The 20,527-nt window shown below is 34.1% G+C and overlaps 3 protein-coding genes across 4 annotated transcripts; all 3 read right to left on the bottom strand.

Annotated features, from left to right (window-relative positions):
• Nucleotides 1-104: 104 nt before the first annotated feature.
• LOC108329165 (probable pectate lyase 5) lies at nt 105-2,720 on the bottom strand. Of its 2 annotated transcripts, XM_052873032.1 has the most exons (5): nt 2,510-2,720; nt 1,028-1,765; nt 812-950; nt 466-736; nt 105-249 (listed from the first exon to the last, which is right to left on the bottom strand). In XM_052873032.1, the coding sequence occupies exons 1-4, from the start codon at nt 2,620-2,622 to the stop codon at nt 509-511; spliced, it is 1,218 nt and encodes a 405-aa protein (XP_052728992.1). In that variant the 5' UTR covers nt 2,623-2,720; the 3' UTR covers nt 105-249; nt 466-508. The 2 variants fall into 2 exon arrangements, with proteins under 2 accessions (XP_052728992.1, XP_017418734.2); XM_017563245.2 differs by lacking the exon at nt 105-249 and having other exon boundaries at nt 315-736; nt 2,510-2,719.
• Nucleotides 2,721-6,723: 4,003 nt separating this feature from the next.
• On the bottom strand, nt 6,724-9,048 carry LOC108327940 (probable pectate lyase 5). Its single transcript, XM_017561677.2, has 4 exons — nt 8,728-9,048; nt 7,873-8,610; nt 7,524-7,662; nt 6,724-7,320 (listed from the first exon to the last, which is right to left on the bottom strand). The coding sequence occupies exons 1-4, from the start codon at nt 8,838-8,840 to the stop codon at nt 7,099-7,101; spliced, it is 1,212 nt and encodes a 403-aa protein (XP_017417166.1). The 5' UTR covers nt 8,841-9,048; the 3' UTR covers nt 6,724-7,098.
• Nucleotides 9,049-13,254: 4,206 nt separating this feature from the next.
• LOC108329253 (ALBINO3-like protein 1, chloroplastic) lies at nt 13,255-20,377 on the bottom strand. Its single transcript, XM_017563387.2, has 11 exons — nt 19,688-20,377; nt 18,477-18,587; nt 18,208-18,282; nt 17,503-17,563; nt 17,205-17,278; nt 16,981-17,085; nt 16,132-16,239; nt 15,680-15,783; nt 15,392-15,598; nt 14,978-15,305; nt 13,255-13,692 (listed from the first exon to the last, which is right to left on the bottom strand). Exons 1-11 carry the CDS (start codon nt 20,039-20,041, stop codon nt 13,609-13,611), a joined length of 1,611 nt encoding a protein of 536 aa, XP_017418876.1. The 5' UTR covers nt 20,042-20,377; the 3' UTR covers nt 13,255-13,608.
• Between the last annotated feature and the right edge of the window lie 150 nt (nt 20,378-20,527).

The following is a 20,527-nucleotide window of genomic DNA, read 5'->3' on the forward strand; positions in this document are numbered from 1 at the left end:
AGTGTTAGAGCATTAAAGTCCTAGATTTTATTGTGGTAGTGCAATATTATTTGAGGAAGAAGTTCTTGACAAAATTAATTGGGACTCGAACGACCATAAGAAGTTTGAAACTGATAAACACATCGCATCTTGGTTTAACTGTTTGCAATCCAATATTTGTTCATTCTTTGGCCATTGAGTTGGTAGTGTGGATTTGATATGCATCCTTGTAGCTAACGAGTGCAGGGGCTTCGGTCGTTAATGCCATGCCTGGAGGAATTTAATTCTGTTAGCGTAGTTGTGTCAACAGTAGCGTACTAAAAGCATAAGAAGCATGCAAACGGGAATCAGTCTATTGCAGATTCATTAACATAGATAGCAATTTATCTCTAATACTCTATCATGTTATATTACTTCATCCATGGTACGGTTTCCATCTTACATTGCCCCTTCATAGGAATGAATGTAACATCTTACAACACTCACTGGAAAAATGGAAATTGTTGCATATTTTGAATTAGTTGGTTTGCTAGTGTCCGCACAGGTGGCCATTTTTGCATCTAAGTGCACCAGCCCCTGCCGTCATTGAAGGCACAAGTAGAGGTGGTCTTGCTGCCATGCTTGACGCTCTATCATATCTAGCTGTTGCTCCAGCCCCTGACGGTGTGAAGAAGGCGCCATTCAACATTAGATCTCCTTCAGACCTCCAATTCCATTTCTTCCACTCTCCTTCTGATGATTTAAAATGTTTGGTCACCTGAAACCACCCAACGTCTTTTTCAATTTATTAAAATTACCATCGTGGAAGAACTTCACAAAATGCAACTCTCACCTCTTTATGGTCTTCATCATTTGGGGCAAGAAATCTATTGCCTTGGCTGAAAATAGTTGGGGATGAACTCCCACCTATTGCGTAATGCTGCCAATGTATGTAATCATTGTTCACCACATGAAAGTATCCAAACCTGCATCTGCAAATATACCAGTTGAAAATAATATTACACAAAATATACACAGGGCTTACATATATAGTATTACTCAAACTTACCTAGGCATTCTTCCTCCTAGCCCTTCTCCAAAATGGTTGAAGGCTATGGTGACTTGCATATTCTTATCATCTTTATAGGAATCACTGTGGCCCAAGAGCATGACCTTGTTATGGTGTGTCATGTAATTGTTGGAAATGGTGATGGCCGTTGAACCATGAACAACATCAATCAGGCCATCAAAACAGTTTGACAAGGAGCAATGGTCCACCCAAACATGACTCCCACCAGAGATTGTGATCCCATCACCGTCCGATCTTGCACTCCAAGTGCGATGGTTAGGAAAATCACTCACATATCCACTCCCACCTCGTTTGCAATGATGAATGTGTATGCCATGAATTATGATATTCCTCTTGTTGTGCACTTTAATGCAAGGCCCTCCAGCAATGTGGATAGTTGCTCCTCTTCCGTCAATGGTTTTGTAAGAATTAACAAGGAGATCCATGTGTAGCTTGATCACCATGTCACGCTTGAAAATGATCCACAAAGGCTCTTCTTGGATAACACCATGTCTCAATGTACCTGGTTTAGGGTTCATAGGGTTATCACTGGGGTCAGTCACCACGTATAGTTTCCCATCTCTTCCACCAATGGCATTCTTGCCGAACCCAATACCACAATTAGCTAAACGCTTGCGATTCCTTTCCCAGTTGGGGTCGCACCTCCAACAATCATCAATGGGGTTCCCCGTACCACAAGAAAGGTACCCCAACTTTCTCCTTGAGCCATTAATGCTCCTACAGTAAAAACCCATGCTCCTTCTTCAGTCTCATGCTTAAACACCAAACTACATGCATGCACATCTATAATTAACCTTTAAAGAGAATAACAATGATACCATGTTTCAGTTGACACAAAACATAAAGATAAAATAATCATAAACTTGTAAATTTTTGTATTTTCTTTTTTTGAAAAAAAGAATAAAAAGTACAAAAGGATAGTATCAAATGAACCTAAAAGATTTAGGTGTTAAAAAGAATATTTTTTATAAGAGAAACCTTAACCTCAATTACACTAAAAACCTTAAATTCTCCTATGCTAATGGAGTCTCATGCTTCATCACAAACTATTCTTAAGGAAGTGCATGATGAAAAATACATACAATTGGAGAGAGAAATGTTTCAAATACAGATATACTCCAGCAATAATATAACCAGCACAAAGTCTTCACATTGCCTAATTCATAGAATAAAACCAAACTTCAGAAAGATGTTTAAATACATAAAATTTGAATTTAGAATTGAAGATGGTAGAACCCATGAACCACAAATTTAACTAAAAAAGTAAATTCAAGATTTTAATTTATAATAACATAGGATGCATAGTTGTTATTTTTAACAATATAATGTCAAAGTTTAAAACAAGGATCATAATCTCCAAATGTCTGTGCTTTCTGGTAATAATGAACTTGGTAATGCAAATGTGTGTTGATCTTTTTCAAGACTGTAACATATTGCAAACAAAGTATGGTGGTAACATACTTTTCCACTTCCTGGACCACTAATTCAGGATCTTGAACAGGAGAAGTATACACATAAACCACAGATGGGACAAGAAGCAAAAGGTGGAATGTAAAGGTGAATGAAAATGCCATAATGTCTTGAACTTTCTATGGAGGGAAGAAGAACAGGAGGAACATTAATAAAGTGAGAATTTGTACAGTTGTGAGTTCCTATATAAAAGTGATGGAAAAGTTGAGTTTATATATTAGTACAAAGAAGGATAATGAATTTCTGATTAAACTATAAAAGCTTTTGTTTAATTTCTGGAATTTATAGATTATTCATTCCAAGGTCAATTTACACACTGTTATAGAGTCTATAGAACATTATTCCAATTAAGAAATTATAGTAATGATAAAAAAAGAAAAAAAAATTCCCTTACACGGAAATTTGAGACATGAAATATGTGTCTGTATTAGCAGCTAAGAGGTACCCTTTGGAGTTGACAGCATCAAAATGTGACAGTTTGTTTGTCTATCATCCATCAATTATGCTGCATGTATATATAGTATTGGTCCTTGAATGAGGTACAATTTTGTTTTTTAATTGATCATTGATCTATTTCACATTTTCACTCTCGTTTTATTTTGATGAATAATAATAATATTGGTACAAGAAAAGTTAGATGTTGCTTTTGTGTAAGATTCCTCTGCTGATTCATTTTACTATTTGGATGTGCCCTTCTTTCTCAACGAAACGTCCCTATATAAAATCAAATACTTTTATTTTATGTGTACAAGAATTCATAGGATATACCAATGCAAAATCCTCGGATTCTGATCAAGGTGTTACATGATTCATATAGTTTTTTTTTTCACAGACCACATTTTTACATCAAATCGATATCATAAATAATCTCTCTTTCTAAATATTTTTATACACTTCTATACTCGAAATTGCAGCAATATTCGTATTTGCAGCATCTAAAATTAGTAAAAGAGTATGATTGTTTTAATACAATTTTTAATAAATGATATATTAACTTTACTCTTTAATTTGTAAAAAAAGAAAATCTTTAAACTGATGCAGTGCTAAGAGAGGATTGATTAATTTAATAAAAGATAAGTAATTAACAAAAACTTTTTTTTTTAATTTTTTTGGGGTGATTAAACTGCCGTCTGATTTGTTTGTTTGTCCCAAGAAATTAAAATTAAAGATGTCTCAAAACATAGTTTTAAGGAAACACTATTCTCTTAACTTGCTTATGAAAAGTTGTTATATGAAGAGAAAGTATAAATATTTGTCGAAGGTTTAAACTTGTTCTTTAAAAACCACGAAAAGCCGGGGTAATAGACTTAAGAGATTCTCTATTTCTAGCATCCGGCAGATATAAAAAAAAAAAAAACTTTAATTATTTAAATAGTTTGTCCATACATTCACTTTTATATTTATTACAATTAATTTGATATTCAAATTTAAAACACCAGTTGCAGAATAACGTAAAAAATACTACAATTATGATATCTGATTTTCAAAAATTTAAATTTAAATATTATTACATAAAGGCCAATAATTTAATTATTAAAATGGTGATTTTATATAGATGAGGAATAACGTGTAATATTTGCTATGATTATTGGTGTTAGATTAACATAAAATGACACCACTTTGGATGAACACAATTTAATAACTATTTAGTTCACCAAAAAAGTTAAATTATGTAATTATGTCAATATTTTGAAGTAGATATAAATGAAATATAAAAGGAAAGAGTAAGTAATAGTGTGTAGGTTATTTTCTGTGCACAGCCAAGCAATGAAAGTCCTGATTTGTTCATGTGAGCAAATTATTGTTGTTATTGTTAGAGGTTGATTGTGGGCTCCTCGTAGGGATAGGTTTATAATAATTTTGGGCCTACATGTGGGTTGTGGAAGGTGGAAAGGCCCCAAAAAAAGCAAGTACTTATGGGATTGGGGCCCAAAAAAGGTGATGCTAATAGGAAGTAGCATAGTCATAGAGGATGAGAAGATGTGGCATCTAATGTGTAGGTTTAATATACATGTATATCGATATTCGATGTGAGACTTTGTTTGTACCTAACAGCATCATCTTGTGAATAGATATCAAAATGCAAACAATCAAGATATCCATTATACATTAACAGGCATATTCATTTCATAAAACATTGTAAGAAATTTTTGTATTTCTAAAAGAAAATAAAAAGTGAAAGATAGTGTTCCTAAAAAGGTGGACACCCTTGTTCGTTTTGAAATGTACAGATTTTGTTTTTAGAAAATGTTTTAGAGAATAAAAGAAGAAAAAAAAGTATTTAAATTTCTTTAGATTTTCACTTCTAAATTATGTAAAACTATTGGGTGAAATAAAAACAAATAGTATTATAGTTTATTTTTAAAATATCATTATTTTTTCTCATCCTAACATTAGAACCGTTTGCTTAACTCCTTCCTTTGTACCTAAAGTGCTTTTTGTCTTGTTTCTTTCATTAATGTACTTGATCCTTTATTAGTTTGATAAAATCTTTATTTCATAATTCAAAAATAGAGTATAAAGTATTTCTAGTAGATGTTTTTCTTTTCATTATTGTAGTGGGTACTTGCTAAATATTACTTTAAAGTGTATTTAACATGTTAATTTTTATAATGTCACGTCAACATTTCTATTATTTTTTTATGATAGAATGATCATATATTATTAGCATAATTAATTTAAAAGTAAATTTTTTTTATACTGATGTTGTTCAACAGGATGACATTCAACGGTCTGGAGCTGAAATGCTCCTAGACCCTCACTACAAAGTTTGCACTTAGTGCTACATCAGGATACTCAACATCATACCAGAATGCAAAAATGCAAAAATGCAAAAATTTCAACACTGTAAATTGGTGAACTAGGGATCTATTCCAATGAACAAATTAATATTCAAAACTTATGGTTAAAAACAGATTTAGGTGTCAAAATAATATCCATTTGTTCAAATTGCCAAATTCTCAATCCCTCAACTCAACACCAGACAATCTTTAATCAAATTCATATAAAGAATCAATATCATCTTTAACCCAAAATACTAAGATATCGAAAATTAACTTACATTTTGTTTTTCAACAGTTTTTACACTAATTTCTCACTTTGATTACAGAGAAACATAATACAGGATGAAAGGAGTACTAGAAAAAATCTCTACAACTCCCAACTTCAATCCTCCTGTTTGTCATATCTAATGTTGAAACTCAGCACTTAAAAGAGAGTGTAATTATTATATAAATGAATTAACAATACTCATCACGAAGAGTTCAACTATATATGTGAAAGCAAAATACGAAGGGAGTTGCTAAAATTGAATACAAATGTGTAGTTTTTACTTAGATGTCAAACCTTCCATAATGTACAAAGCAGATTCTGAAAATAACTGTTTGGCGGTGACATTTATAACGCCACCAGTATCTTGTCGGAGTCACATACTAAACTTCAACTCTTGTCACTTTGTATGTCATAATTTGGTGCCATAAAAATTATTTCTTGCGTTTCAAACTGATTGCCTTGCATGTCAGAGAAAACTCCATCTATCGGTCTAAGCAACAGACACTGTGTGTCTCATTCATCAATGCACACACACAAGTCATTAAAGATGCTTGTCCCATCTTTCAACTACGTGCTTCCAATTACCAATGACGATTCATAAATCTCTTTTCTTTCCACATCGGGGTTATCCTCCATGTAGTATTTCATATTTTAAAATGTGGAATTTAAGCATATCTTGATCTCATGAAAATTGAAAATAAGATTTGTATTCATTTATATATTTTAAACTCGTCTTATCTTTAGTTTTTCTGTTGGGAATTCAAGTGTGAGTCCAAATCTCACAGTTGATAGAAATTTAAAAGTAAAACACGATATAAAGGTAAAAGACCCGTTAACCCATTCTCTTAAGATTTTGAGTAGAAAGTGGTGTCAATCCCTTATATGTTTGGACTCATATCTCATTGGTATTGTGTCTCTCTGATGAATTCCCTACTTGATATTCTCAACAGTGGTATTAGAGCCTGAGAATCCAAGTGTTAAGGTTTTGGGTAAAGAGTGGTGTCAATCCCTTATATGGTTGGACTCATATCTCATTGGATTTGTGTTTACCCGGTAAATCTCCTCCTTGATAGACCCAACACATTCATCCATTAAAAGTTGTTTTGAAGATTCTTGTTGAATAACTAAAAGTAGAAAGTTTTCTTAAGTATATCAGTATATGAAGACTTGTTAAAGGTACACTAAGATGTATATGTACACAGTATGGACACAGCATGTAGGCATTTCAATGAGCTACTACTTGTCTTCATTCTGGTTTTTCATTGAAAATTCAATTACATCAACTCTACAGCTTGTGTGGTCTATCAACCTCATCAGCCGACTTAGGTAACGTAGGAACCAGAAAGTGGATCTTTTGTATTGTGAGCACAAGCTAAGGTTGTCGTTAAAAAAAAGAAAAATGTCTAAGAAGTTACATATACAGAAAGTTGAACCACTAGGCATGCATTATTGTTTGCCTTTTATTACTGTGTAATATAATATAGTAGTATGATGTAATAATATTGGGTTGTGTTGGTGAATGGTTGAACTCAGCAACGTGAACCCTTTCTACATCTAAGTGATCCAGCTGATGCTGTTAAAGAACTGACGAGTGAAGATGGTTTTGCTGCCAAACTGGAAGCTCTTGCATAGCTTGAAGATGCACCTGCTCCTGATGCAGTGAAAAACGCACCGTTTAGCATCAAATCTCCCGTTGACCTCCAATTCCAACTCTTCCATTGGCTCTGTGCTGCATTCTCCCTCTTTGTCACCTGAAATCACTTTCAATTTTTAATTCTTAACTACCACCAACTGTAATAATAATAACAACATCTATCTACCTAAATTCTAAAACCAATTATGACCAATCCACAAATTGGATGTGACACTAGTAATTTAGATGTTATTTCATAAAGTATGCTGCAGTTAAACCTTAAAAGCCAACAGATGAAAATCTTAGTCTTCTGCAACTTACCTCTTTGAAGGTATGGTCATTAGAAGCAAAAAATCTATTCCCTTGGCTATTGATTGTTGGGGCAGAACTCCCTCCTATGGCATACATTTGCCATTGGGTGTAATCATTGTTCACCACATGGAAGTATCCATACCTACATCTGCAGATGTAAAACTGTGTTAAGATGGTTTAAGACATGTTAAAAAGTGTTAAAAAAGTAAACTTTAAACCTAATTCAATCTTATAAAATCGATTTGTAAATGTTTGCACCTACTTATATACTATAAATTTTGACTTATGTGAAATCTTTAACACACAAACAAGGTTTAAGTATACACAATTAGATACCCTTTATAAAGATCTTTCTCACCTTGGCATTCTCTGTACTAGCCCTTCTCCAAAATGGTTAAAGGCAATGGTGACTTGCATGTTCTTGTCCCTAGTGAAAGTATCACTGTGGCCCAAAAGCATGACCTTGTTGTGGTGGGTCAAGAAATTGTTGGATATGGTAATGGCAGTGGATCCATGGATGGCATCAATCAGTCCATCACGGCAATTGGAGAGAGAACAGTGATCCACCCAAACATGGCTCCCACCAAAGATGGAGATGCCATCACCATCTGAGAGAGTCCTCCACCCATAGTGTGTAGGGGAGTCTCTCACATAGGCATTCCCTCCTTGCTTGCAGTCATGGATGTTAATCCCATGAATGATAATGTTGCTCACATACTGTATAGTAATGCAAGGGCCACCAGCAATGTGCACACTTACCCCTCTACCATCTATGGTCTTGAAAGAGTTCATCATAAGCTCTTGCTTCAGCTTGATCACCATGTCACGCTGGAAAATGATCCACAGTGGTTCCTCTTGGATCACACCATATCTCAGTGTTCCTGGCTTGGGATTCACAGCGTGATCACCAGGGTCAGTCACCACATATATTTTACCATCCCTCCCTCCAATTGCATGCTTACCAAACCCAATGGAACACTCTGCTAAATTCTTCCGATTCTTTTCCCAATTGGCATCACACCTCCAACAATCATCAATGGGGTTCCCCGTCCCACAAGAGAGAAATGCTAAGTTCCTCCTTGAGGCATTAATGCTCCTGACACAAAAAATAACATATAAGTTTTGGTTAATTACCCTTATAATGCTGAAACATGCAAGTACATGTAAGCAGTCTTAAAAAGATGTTGATGATGAGAAAAGCTTTGTTTCCTACTTTTGTACATCTTCCACCACTAGTTCAGGATCTTGAAGTGGGGAAGAACAAATGCAGGAAGGTACAAGCAGCAGAAAGAGTAACATAAATGACAGCAGAATTAGAATTTCCATAGCTGCTTGATCTGCAATCAGAATCAAAAACTCTACAGGAGTACTAGTACTGAGAAGCAAGGAAGATAAAGGAATAGTGTGCTTGTGAGTAGATGTAATGACATTTTACACTATATATAGGGAACAAACTGGAAAACCGTGCCTCATATCTATAAAAAAAAAGTATTTGGTACATAAGATCCGAGATTCCCATGACTTAAGGTAATCAATAATCATCCTTAATACAATACTTTATCAGTATTCTGCTAACTGTTTAAGTAAGCTCCCAAATTCTCTGTAATCCTTTTTTCCAAATTCTGGCTACTTTTCGTATCCCCTGGACCACCTCTTTGTTGTTTAATGTTAAGTAAAAAATACTCAATTTCTCATGGTGCATTAGAGCTATGTCTTACAAGGTATTAAGTGTTTTAGAACGTTGTTTCAAAGTTTAATCACCAATTAACTGTGCGCCGACACATACATTTGTGTAGACGAAATCTTTGTCGGTTATTTGCTTCATATGCAGTAAGCTACTTCAGTATTTACAGCATGCATACCCCACTTCAGTGACCTTCTCTACCGATCACTTTCATCTGCAACCTGAAGTCACTATGGCCGTTGAAGTAGGTTTCTGCTCTCTACACATTGCATATATTAACATATATTAATGAAGGCTCACTGTTTGAAATCTACGTATTTTTCTGTTGAATTTACTTCCTCCTTCAATTAAACTCTTGCATGTAACATTTATATAATTTTCTATGTTTCTTTTCTTATAATTCGTGAGTCTAAGTTTATATTGAATAGGAATGAGAAAGGAAAGTATCGTAATCTTAAAGATGTTGGCTCTATTTCTTGTTTTATCTGATTTGAATTTATATACACATAAGATATCTACGTTCGTAAGAACTCTTTTGGAGTGATAACAAAAGAAATTTATGAGAACTTAACTCAGACAATATATCTTATCGGTGTATAAATATATCTTACCGGTGTATAAATATATGTGTACGTGTGTGTTGAACCTCCCTACAAAAGATACATTAATCCATTGAATTCGGATTTTAAGTAGAAAATTATATTAATTTCTAATGTCTTATGTGGTGGTTAGACTCATATATCTCTCATTGATATTGTTTCTGGTATATCTTATCTTCTTGAATCTTAGAGAAATAAAAAAATGTGCATTGATTTATTAATTTGTGTGTGATGATTCACGAGCGGTACGCGAAATACTAGAGAGCTTACCTTATCTAGCAAAGTGATGGGATGAGAATGGATAGAAGGAAAATTTATTGTGAGCATCATAATGTTTTTACAGAAGAAGAAAGGAAAATGATGCACACTAAATGATCTGAGCAGAACACATGTAGAAGCGTGAAGTGCGCAATGTGATGAAATGGAATCTAGCTGATTTTCTTAACATCTGTCATTATTAATGAATAAAAGATTAATATGATGAATTTAACATGAGATGAAAGGGATTATTATTAGGAAGAGGAAATTGAAAGGACAGTATGACCTAAAGAGAGGACACATGGGAGAACCGTACGATCCGTGAATGTGTTGAGATGCATAGATGTGAAGGCATGTTAGCCCATGTGGGCAGTGTTTACTTTTCATGCTTCTCTAAGTGGGCCCTACTTCTTCTTCTCTGTGAAATCTCTGCCCCTTATTTCTTTCACCTAATCCAACAGTCAGATATGCTTCCACAAATTGGGCCAAACTAACCATTCTGTACTTTTGGCTGGGAAACTTTTTTCACCAAAACTCACTAATACTGCAAGATTCCAATTGGGTGATGAAATTCTGCTTCCACTCATGGCCCAAACACTTATTAAACAACAAAACTGTGTGCTCTGTTTATCCCTATGGAGTTTTACAATTAGGTAAAAATTTTGTTTAGAATTTAATTACGAGTCGAAGTCTCGTTTTGGACATTGTATAAAGATGAAGACCCATTATTTTAAGATTTTGAGTAAATAATAATATTAATTTTTTATGTTATTGAATTTAGATCTTATTAGCATTATATATTTTTAGAGAATATCATCTTTTAAGAATAAAATTATAATAGAATTTGAATTATAAACTTCAGTATTATCTAAAACAACAAAAATAATAGACTAATTTTATATATACACATATTTTCTAAAGCATTTATAAATTTAACTTAATTGCATGTCAAAATAGTTGATAGAGGTTTTATTCAATTCACAAAAAACTCATCCACTTCAATTGAAAAGTGTGATTTAGTTTATGACAAGTGCAGACCGTCACGTGACACATTAATTTCACAGAAGAATAACGATGCATGTGTGGTTGAAATATGATAATCATAGTCAGATGGATCAAAAGGTTTGAAAAAGAAAAAATGTTTACATTATATATAGTATACTGACTTCTTTCACTGTTAAGGTAAATTGAGTTAAGAAAGAAAACAAAGTTAGTTGATATTTTTGTATGCGTGAATGATTGGTTGATTTGGGAAGTACAAGAAAGGTATCCTACGGAAAGGTTTCTCTCATGTCAGATGCTAAATATTCATATGATTGGATTATATTATATAGCAAATTAATTAATATTAGTGAGACTTTTTGTGATAGAGTTTGTCATAATAGAGCATGTGATTCAGATTTGAATATTTTTGTGTAAACTGAAAAGAAAAGAAAGAAGGAACTGCAATTAATGCAGTTTGCAGAAAGGCAAATGTATGGAGTTTTACATAACGAAAATGAGGTAGTTGATCTTAGTTTTTTACAGAAATCATGTGGTTTGAGTGCAGTTTAGATAACAGGATAATTAAGAAAAGAGTTTTGTCAAAAGGTGCATGTGATGGCTTTATGAGGTATGGATTATTAGGATATATAACTCATATAGCTTATCATCATCAAACCATGTGCCATATAGCTACCATTCCCATTGGCCATTATGCTACTAATTAATTTCATGAATAAAGATTACTATAGTTGATCACTAATCATGCATGTCTTCACTCTGCAAAAAATTCAATATTATCAACTTGGTCAACGTGGATCAATATTAATTACACACTTAAATCAAAAGAAGACATTGCGATTACGTTATTAATGTATCACCACTGTCAGCTCAAACAATTATTATTATTATTATTATTATTATCTTCTATAATCTAAAAAATATATGATGAAATTACTTTTATTTGTTGTACACATGTGATATGTTTAGTTTACGATTCAATAAATATTAATATTAATAGTGTTATTTTTTAATTATTAAGAAAAATTGTCAAATCCAAACAAGTACATGTTTTCTTTAAACTTATATACTATTTAAAAAAATGTTTAATCTCAATTTGAAAAATTGTCAGTATCTAACTCCTAATCGCATGAAAGGAAAGGTGAAAAGTATAAGAAAAAAAAAAAGAAAATTAGAAATACTTGTATACATCACCAAATCAAAATCAGCACTGATAAAAATGAAAACAACACTTAAATATTTATCAGTTTTCAAATTTTTGATTAATTTGAACAAAGATTTGTAAAATGTAACTAAGAAGATATCAAATGATTACAACTTAAGAATATATCTATAGATTTGAGGTTAAGGATTTGAGTACACATTCATTTGTTTTTTACTCACTCGTGACTTTCTTACCAAAAGAAAACAACAAATTGGCTTGTGGAACATGTTACTATAATAAAAACAATAATTTGTACCATAGAAAAGTAAACTTATCTTTAATGATTGGATCATGTGCTCAACAATGTAATTAATTAACATCACCATGTTTCTCTCCTTCAATGCAAAGGGTCAAACCTTCATAATCAAACAATACATTCCCCAAGCTCCTACTTTGCTTGTGACATGAGATATTGCAGGTATCAATGTTTGAAAAAGTTGTATTTATACAATTTTATCGTATAAAAGTTGTGTTTGAAAAGAGAAGTGTCCGATAAGATGATTGAGGTGATGTAAAGTGATAGATAAAAATAATTTATTCTAAGAATAATGTAATTCATATCGGTAATGAAAAAAAATATAATTCTTATTAAAGCTTAATCGTTGCGTAGACGAAGTTCGAAATAAATAAATAAAATACTGTATTGTGCTACTTAAGGTACTACCGTACACATTATAGAGTCCGTATTTTCTAATATGTACGATGCCGTATTTCTTTCAATGTCACTCAAACCAAAGATGAAAGTATGAGGAAAATAAGAAACCAGGAAACATTTATTGGGTCTTTCCCTCTTCCTTTGCTGGTAATTTCTTTCTACACTTCCATAGGAACAGAAGTAGGAGGGTGTGATAGAAAAACAGGAACCGAGTCACCGTAGACAAATGAAACATGGCATTCAAAAGCTTCAGTGTCCCGGTATTATGGATAAAACGCATCACGTATATTCCCCGTCACGGTATAGTATACAGATTCAAGCCAGCATTTATTGAAATGTTACAGTGACAAACAAAAATGATATTAAAGATATTAAAGATAACGAGTTGACTATAAAGGGTATTGTGAAACATCTGATCTAATGTGAATTCATCCATCCTTGACAATGAAAATTGATGAGAAGAGTACAATACAGACTAAAACTATAAGGCTGTAAAATCAGCCGTCAAATCTAACCACTTCCTCGGCCGATATAGATATAGAGACCTTTAATCTCATTCATTGCACCATTTCTGTAACAATCTACAGCATTAACCAGGCGAATGCCAAATTGCAAGGCAGACAGTATTCCAATATGGCATGTAGTGGCAACTGGGCGAGTCAATATCCAAGTAGATCAATCTGTTTAGTTGGTCAATCCTTTGTCATGCGATCTGAATCTTCTGCAGGAGGTTGTCTGTTTGCAGTGGTTGTAGATGTTAATACTTCTCTTGGTTCCTGTAAGATGACGGATCAGACACATAGAATTATGAGGTTGTTATGTTTGTGCTGATGGTAAAATTAATGGTTTCTCTCGGCACCAGAGAAGTAATATAAAGTTCAAAAAAGAAACGCGCACACAACGTACCAACAAATCACTAAGAATGGTATCGCACAGTATAGTCTAGTCAGTTCCATTATTTGAACATCTAATTATAGATTCTGTATGCGACTTCATACACACACACATCTAGAAGTGTCACAAAATCAAAGAAGGCAACTTTTTGTTGTTCACAAAAGATTTCCCAATTTAGTATACGGGAGAGTGTTTACAGTCTTTTAAAAGTGGAATAGGCAAGCAAAATTGTCAAGCAAACATTTCACATTAAAGGATATAGCACTACAAAAATTAGCTCTTGCATAGTCTTTGTAATATCAGCCAAACTGAAAAGGTGATTGAGTGTTAATATACACCTTGTCATTCCTTGCCCACAAAAGGAAGAGGAAGAAATTGCCAAAAGCACTTTATATTTCTCTCGTTACTCATCTTTCTCACATGTTCAGTGATGGAAATTAGATAGGAGTATTTTCTAGCATATCTATTATGAAGAGTGCATCTTTGACAAATAAATGTTACGAAAAATGCCCTATATTCATATGTGCAATAATATCTTGTCTACACTTTTCTAGTTCATCTCAACATGATTGAAATAAGCAGAACTTTCACATTTTCTGTCTCATGTAGATGTCAAAAATCTGATTTCCCTCCAAATCTTTACACGTAATTGATTAGCGTTTACTACAGATACGAAGGAAAAAAAAATCTAAGATTGATCTTTAAATTTTCGAAATAAAATGAATTGTTCATGGTGGGATGGTGGAGGGATACGGGGGGAAGAGGAGTAATGTTGAGGAAGGATTAGGAAATGAAGAGAGTTTTCGGTTTTTAAATTTTAAAAAATGAATTTACTTAAACACCCATTAAGTGAAGTTGTAGCATTTTGTTCATTTAATTTTGGTGTACAGTCCCAATATACTCTGAGTATATTAAGCCAACTCCTTTTTTAATATTTTCAACTATTATGAAAAATTTAAGAATTATTTAAAAAATTGAATTTAATGTTTTTAATAAAATTTAAATGAAATTCACTCAACAACTAATTATCAGCGCTTACACTATTATCCATGTTTCAATCACTTTATTTGGAAGAAATAATCTTATCCTAGCATGTATATGGTGGAGCAAATGCATCTTTAACAAATAAATATTAGGAAAAAGTCAAATATTCATGTGCAATAATACCTTGTCTGAATTTTTCTCGTTTATCTCATCATTGTTGAAATGAGCAGAGCCTTCATTATTTTGTGTCTCAGATGTAGATGTAAAATTCTGATTTCCCTCTAAGTCTGTACTTAATAAGTTGCCATTTACCACTCCAGATATGGAGGGATCAGTATCTGAACCCACAGACCGAGATTTTTCAACAGTTAAATCACCTCCAGTTTTCTCAAGTGTCACGTGACTATCATCTACTTCAGTCTCTCTAGCTGCTGTTTCCATGCCTTTCATTTTTTCTTCTTCTTCTCTTTGTTGTCTTCTCCTTTCCTCTTGCTCCTTTAATTGCTTAAATCTTCAACACAACGAGGAGTACAATCACAACATATGAAAATAAACCAATGGCAAATGAAATGAGTGTAACTACCTATAACTACTAACCTATCACCAGGTTGTGGCCCCTCTGATGTTTTCTCACTTTGGCCGGCTTCTTCCACTATTGTGGAATTTAGCTTAGATATTGACTTCTGAACCCGGGTTCCGTCATTTTTGATGATATCATCTGGGACTTGCCTCACAGGATTTTTGGCACCTCCTAACTTTTGAAGCCATACTTGTTGTCCAGTGCTCAATATATTATTTGTTAACCTACACAACATAAAAAATAATAGGTAAATATAGATATGGGCTAAGTAAACAAAACCAACTGTGAGCTTTACCTATACTGACCAGTAAAGGCTAAGACCAGAAGGAACTGAGAGAGCAAAGTAACCAATCATTAATGGAAGGAACTTGGTCAACACTTGAGAACTTTTCATGTTGGGATCATTAGGCTGAAAATTGGCAAGGAAAATTACAACTAACTCAGCCACCAAAATAAATACACAGATGCCTTTTAATGTGCAGACACACAAAGTAAATCAATAAAGTTTTCTTTAATTCTTGTAGCAGAGGGGAAGGGTTGGGTTACATGACATTGGATGCAAAGTTAATCCGGCCATGTGGCTACACTATGGATACAAAATTGCCAAAATTAAAACATAGTGTTAAATTACCAAGCAGCTTGAAAATGTGTTCCATTTAAAGCTATAATAGAGAATGGCTAAAACTTTTATAAGGCACAGGTTTCATGAATAAAATTAGCACACATTTAATTTAATGGTATATGCAACATGATTGACCTGTGATGACTGCATTATTTGGACAGATATGTACTGAGAGACGATTAGCAACACCGGCAAGACCAGATAAGCCAATGTATCTGACCATCCAAGGGGAGGGGCACCATCCTGAAGAAAGAGTAAAGAAAAAATCACTAAAACAAAATTCACATTTAAATTTACTTAGAATCTGCAATAAATCACCAACAATGTGAACAAAAACCAAAAAAAGAAATATGGCAAATATCATACAATAATCTAAAACAATGAAGGTGAATCAAAATTAAAAATGATCTGTTCCACTTGACAAACCAAACATTAACATTCATTCAATTGTTGACTTTGACAACAGAGAAAGAGAGGTGAATCTTAGTTGGTCCTGAATAAATGTAAGCTCTTCAAGTAAGTGCTTAACTTAATAATGCGTGTAATGTAAATACACACCTATCCTGCCTTTTTTTATTGGGTAACCACACTTGTGGATCAATGCACACACACCCGCCCGCTTATACTAAAAATATATGCCACAACGAAATTACTTTAAGAGTTTTTTCGCATACAAATATTTTACCTAATATACCCTCTGAAGCCAGCAAAGAATTCAACTTTAGTACATATATGACATGATTGTTATTTGCACACCCCCAAAGGTTGGGGTTTCCCTATATGATCTGGGTAACTACTGAAAGAGAGGTTAGCGGGCACAAAAGTTAGAATAATGGATAGTTTGGCTTTCTCTAATTATAAAGAATGAAAACAATATCAAGTTGCCAACATGGTAGAGCCTTAAAAAAGGAGCAAACAGAAAACCACAAGGTTACATAGCTAAATATTTATGACATGAAATTTTACTTCCTAACTGACACTCACCACAAAAGGAAAAAGCCAAGAGATACCACTGCCATTTTGACGAGCTGCGATTGTAGTTGGACCAGCAAGAGAAGGTATCCAAAAGAAGCCTTCAGTAAGGAGTCCCTTCATATATCAGATCCGACAAATGAATTACATTAGCCATGAAAGATATGAGTCATTTAAAGAACAAAAAATTCCATATTTAACTATCAAATTAAAAATCAACATCATAAGCAGCATACCTCGTCAGCCACATTTGAAAGGGCTCGATATAGCCCAATCCACACTGGTATGGTTGCGAGTGTGGGCAGGCATCCTAGTAAAAAAAATGAAGACATTGACAAAAGAGTTACCATCTTCATGTTTTCAAAATCACATAATGCTCATAGTTCCATTTATTAACCTAGGAAACATTAGGAGAAAAATTGTGACAATAACTAAGAAACGATAGGACTTGTGATGTGAAATCCTTGGAAGGTTCAATCCTCAAAGCCAAAACGAAAGATCAATAAACCTTTTGCAGCATAATAAAATGAATACCTGCTAGAGGATTAATGTTGGCTAGTTTATACAATCTAGCAGTTTCAAGTTGAAGTCTCTCCTGCAAGAAGCAATAAATAAATCTTCAAGTTTGAACTATTTTTTAAGGAATTCCATTGGTTAAGAGCTTGCAGAGTCAAAAGCTAACATTGTGTTTGGAATCCTCAAAAGTAGCAAATTATTTTATTAGATTCCAAAATAATAAATTCTATGTTAGGACTCTATTATAAAAAAGATTTTAACTGATTCAAAATAAAATCCTATTTTGGAACTCATTAAAATAAATTGATTTTTCGTTTCACAAGGCAATTCAGTAAGGGTGAAATGAATCAATTCCCACAAATCCTGCAAAATGTGTCAGGATTCATAAAAAATGATAGAAATCCATGGATTTTAAAAATAAAATAAATCCTATTTTTTATCATTCCAAATACGACTGTTGATCAGAAATCCAATCAAATACTATCTTTTAACATTCTAAGCACACAGTAAAAGGAGTACCAGAAATGGAATCTTATCAAAATTATAGGAGCTTATGCTGCCACCCCCTCTACCAGTGGCAGAGGGGGAATAAAGATGGAGTCATGCTTTAACAGTTAAAGCTTTCAGGCAATGTCTAAAAATTTATACGGTAGTTCCGACAGTGGTTTAATTGTTATAAACGAGATAGTATTGGAGAAAGTAACACTTCTAAAGGCCAAATACCTGATCACCAGCATACCGCTCCTGGATAGCCTTTATTTGAGGTTGCAAAGTTCGCATAGCTAAGGCGGATTCTACCTGTGAATAATCAAATCACTCAGATTTTATTTGACACAAACATGATGAATATGATATGAGAATATTATATCCATTACCAAGGTTTTCAATGTCAAAAGCAACAACAGTTGGTTCAAAACCATAAAAGTACAAGATTCAAAAGATCATGGAGTCTATTGATCACTGTCAACATACTTCAACAACTGCATACAAACCTGCTTTTTGGTTAGGGGAAAAGTGGCAGCTTTTACAAGAACTGTGAGCAGTATAATTGCAAAACCATAAGCATATGGGACATGCAAAGCAGAAAGCCCATCCTTGAGTACCTGAGAAATGCAAATTACTTCCGCTCAGAATTACTGGACAGTATGTAGAGACAAAAGTAGACCAGTGTGTACTTGTTCTAGTACAACCTTGAGACAAAAATAACTATCTAACTCACATGCAACAGTAAATGACAAGTAAGGTATGTCCTCGTGTTAGTCATTGTAATACTCTATAACTATAAAGAGCAACCTCCTATGTCTGTCTTTTGCTAAGTTGTTTACAGTCTTGTCAATAAATTTATCGTGTATAGTCAGGGGAAGAGTTTACCACATTGGTTTAATAACCCATGGTGGAACATTGACAAAAAAATTGACTGAATTTGTTTAATTAGCAATCTCCAGTGCATCAGTTCCAACGCTAGAACTTAAGACGAGATTTCAACCGGAACAAATATTTTATTCCTAAGAAAAAATTATCACCATAAATCTAAAGTTGTTGTTAGCAGTGTCACATTAAGAAGAGCCCAATATAAAAGAATAGTCCAATAGGTAGGAGAGACTCGTCCAATTCAATGTGGGATTCCTAACATTGCCACCTTGAGATAACTTCACTCATCCATCAATATTCAGTTTGCACCTTAATCCAGCTCATAGAAAGCTCTTTCAGTGACCCAACTCTCAACAAGAGCATCAATTGTTAGGACTTATGCAAAAGAGGAGAACTCAACCCAAAAAACTATTCCATTAGGTGGGAGAGTACAAAACTTAAATACAATATTAAGTAGCTCATCCTACACAATGTGGAACGCCTATCAGTCGCTCGTTATATGGCCCAGACCTAGAACAGAAAATTACATCACTAGAACGAGTGGAAACAATGATATTTCACAATTCTCAACTACAGCAGCAAATACCACAGACCATCCGCACCAGAAACCAATCCTACCAACCAATAACAACAAGTGCAAACTATAGAGAGTTATAATCTTAATCTTACGTTTCCATTCAATCATGCTAATCAAATTTTCTTCAAACACGGTATACCTTCTCACCAATAACAAGCTCCTTCCAGCGCGTTGATAATTTAAATTACAGTTTCCATTTCACGCATGGAGAAAACCAAATCAAATCGAAGAGTTCGGTGCTTCAGAGAACAATACCTTAAGAACCGTCTCCATGTAATTGGTGATTCCGGAAAGCCAATCATTGCTCTGTTTGGCGGTGGCGGAAGCAGCAACCGTGTCGGAAGAAGAAGATACGGCGGCGTCTGCAATCGTGTAAAGAAGTCCCTCCGCTCGACCAAACAGTTCTCTGAGCACGCCTTCAGCGTGCTCCGGCTCGGGCAAGAATTCGGGTTTGAATCCGAACCGGGCGACGGATAGAGAGCCGCGAAGAAAGTGCCTGGTCGAACCGGAGAAAGCGTGGGATTGAGGACGGTTGGGAAGGCGGCTCGTGCTCCGGTTCCCGAACGGAGCAGAGACTATGTTGGGCGCGCAAGGTAACAGAGCTGCCATGGTATTCGGTTCGCAACGAACCGGGGGCTTTAAAAGGAGGAAGTAAAAAACCTAGTTGGCGGTTGGGTTGAAAATGAAGCTGGAGCTTTGAAGTGGTAATGGAGTTACGCAGATGCAAAATTATGGAGATTTTGTTGCAGCGCAGACCTTCCTACTTCCCTTTCTTCTCCTTCTTTCCTGGGTTTTAGAAAATCCAAAGGGCCCACCCATATCATATTTCACAATTATAAAAATAAAAATAAAAATAAAATATCAGCAATCTAAGCATTTATGTTATTTTTCACAACATAAAAATCCTTTTTTCCAAACCATGGTTGATGTACATCGGAACCCAATACATGAAAGCACCGTGACAAAAAAAACAATTTAAAATTAAATATTTTATTTATTGTTCTATAATCTAAGTTAGATATATGAAAGCACTGATACACCGGCAACAAAAGTCAAAAGATTACGCGTGTGACTTGGGCCCCTCCATAGTCTGGG

The sequence above is a fragment of the Vigna angularis genome, chromosome 2 (genome assembly GCF_016808095.1).
Source record: "Vigna angularis cultivar LongXiaoDou No.4 chromosome 2, ASM1680809v1, whole genome shotgun sequence".
Lineage (NCBI taxonomy): Eukaryota > Viridiplantae > Streptophyta > Magnoliopsida > Fabales > Fabaceae > Vigna > Vigna angularis.

Coding starts and splice junctions, on each gene's coding strand:
- LOC108329165 (XM_052873032.1), bottom strand. CDS start 2,622: ATGGCATTTTCATTCACCTTTACATTCCACCTTTTGCTTCTTGTCCCA. Junction 1,766..2,509: donor GTGGTCCAGGAAGTGGAAAA/GTATGTTACCAC, acceptor TTTTTACTGTAG/GAGCATTAATGGCTCAAGGA. Junction 737..811: donor ATGATGAAGACCATAAAGAG/GTGAGAGTTGCA, acceptor GGGTGGTTTCAG/GTGACCAAACATTTTAAATC.
- LOC108327940 (XM_017561677.2), bottom strand. CDS start 8,840: ATGGAAATTCTAATTCTGCTGTCATTTATGTTACTCTTTCTGCTGCTT. Junction 8,611..8,727: donor GTGGTGGAAGATGTACAAAA/GTAGGAAACAAA, acceptor TTTTTGTGTCAG/GAGCATTAATGCCTCAAGGA. Junction 7,663..7,872: donor CTAGTACAGAGAATGCCAAG/GTGAGAAAGATC, acceptor TTACATCTGCAG/ATGTAGGTATGGATACTTCC.
- LOC108329253 (XM_017563387.2), bottom strand. CDS start 20,041: ATGGCAGCTCTGTTACCTTGCGCGCCCAACATAGTCTCTGCTCCGTTC. Junction 15,599..15,679: donor TCTGGTCTTAGCCTTTACTG/GTCAGTATAGGT, acceptor TATGTTGTGTAG/GTTAACAAATAATATATTGA. Junction 13,693..14,977: donor ACGAGAAAAATTCAGACAAG/GTATTATTGCAC, acceptor GTCATCTTACAG/GAACCAAGAGAAGTATTAAC.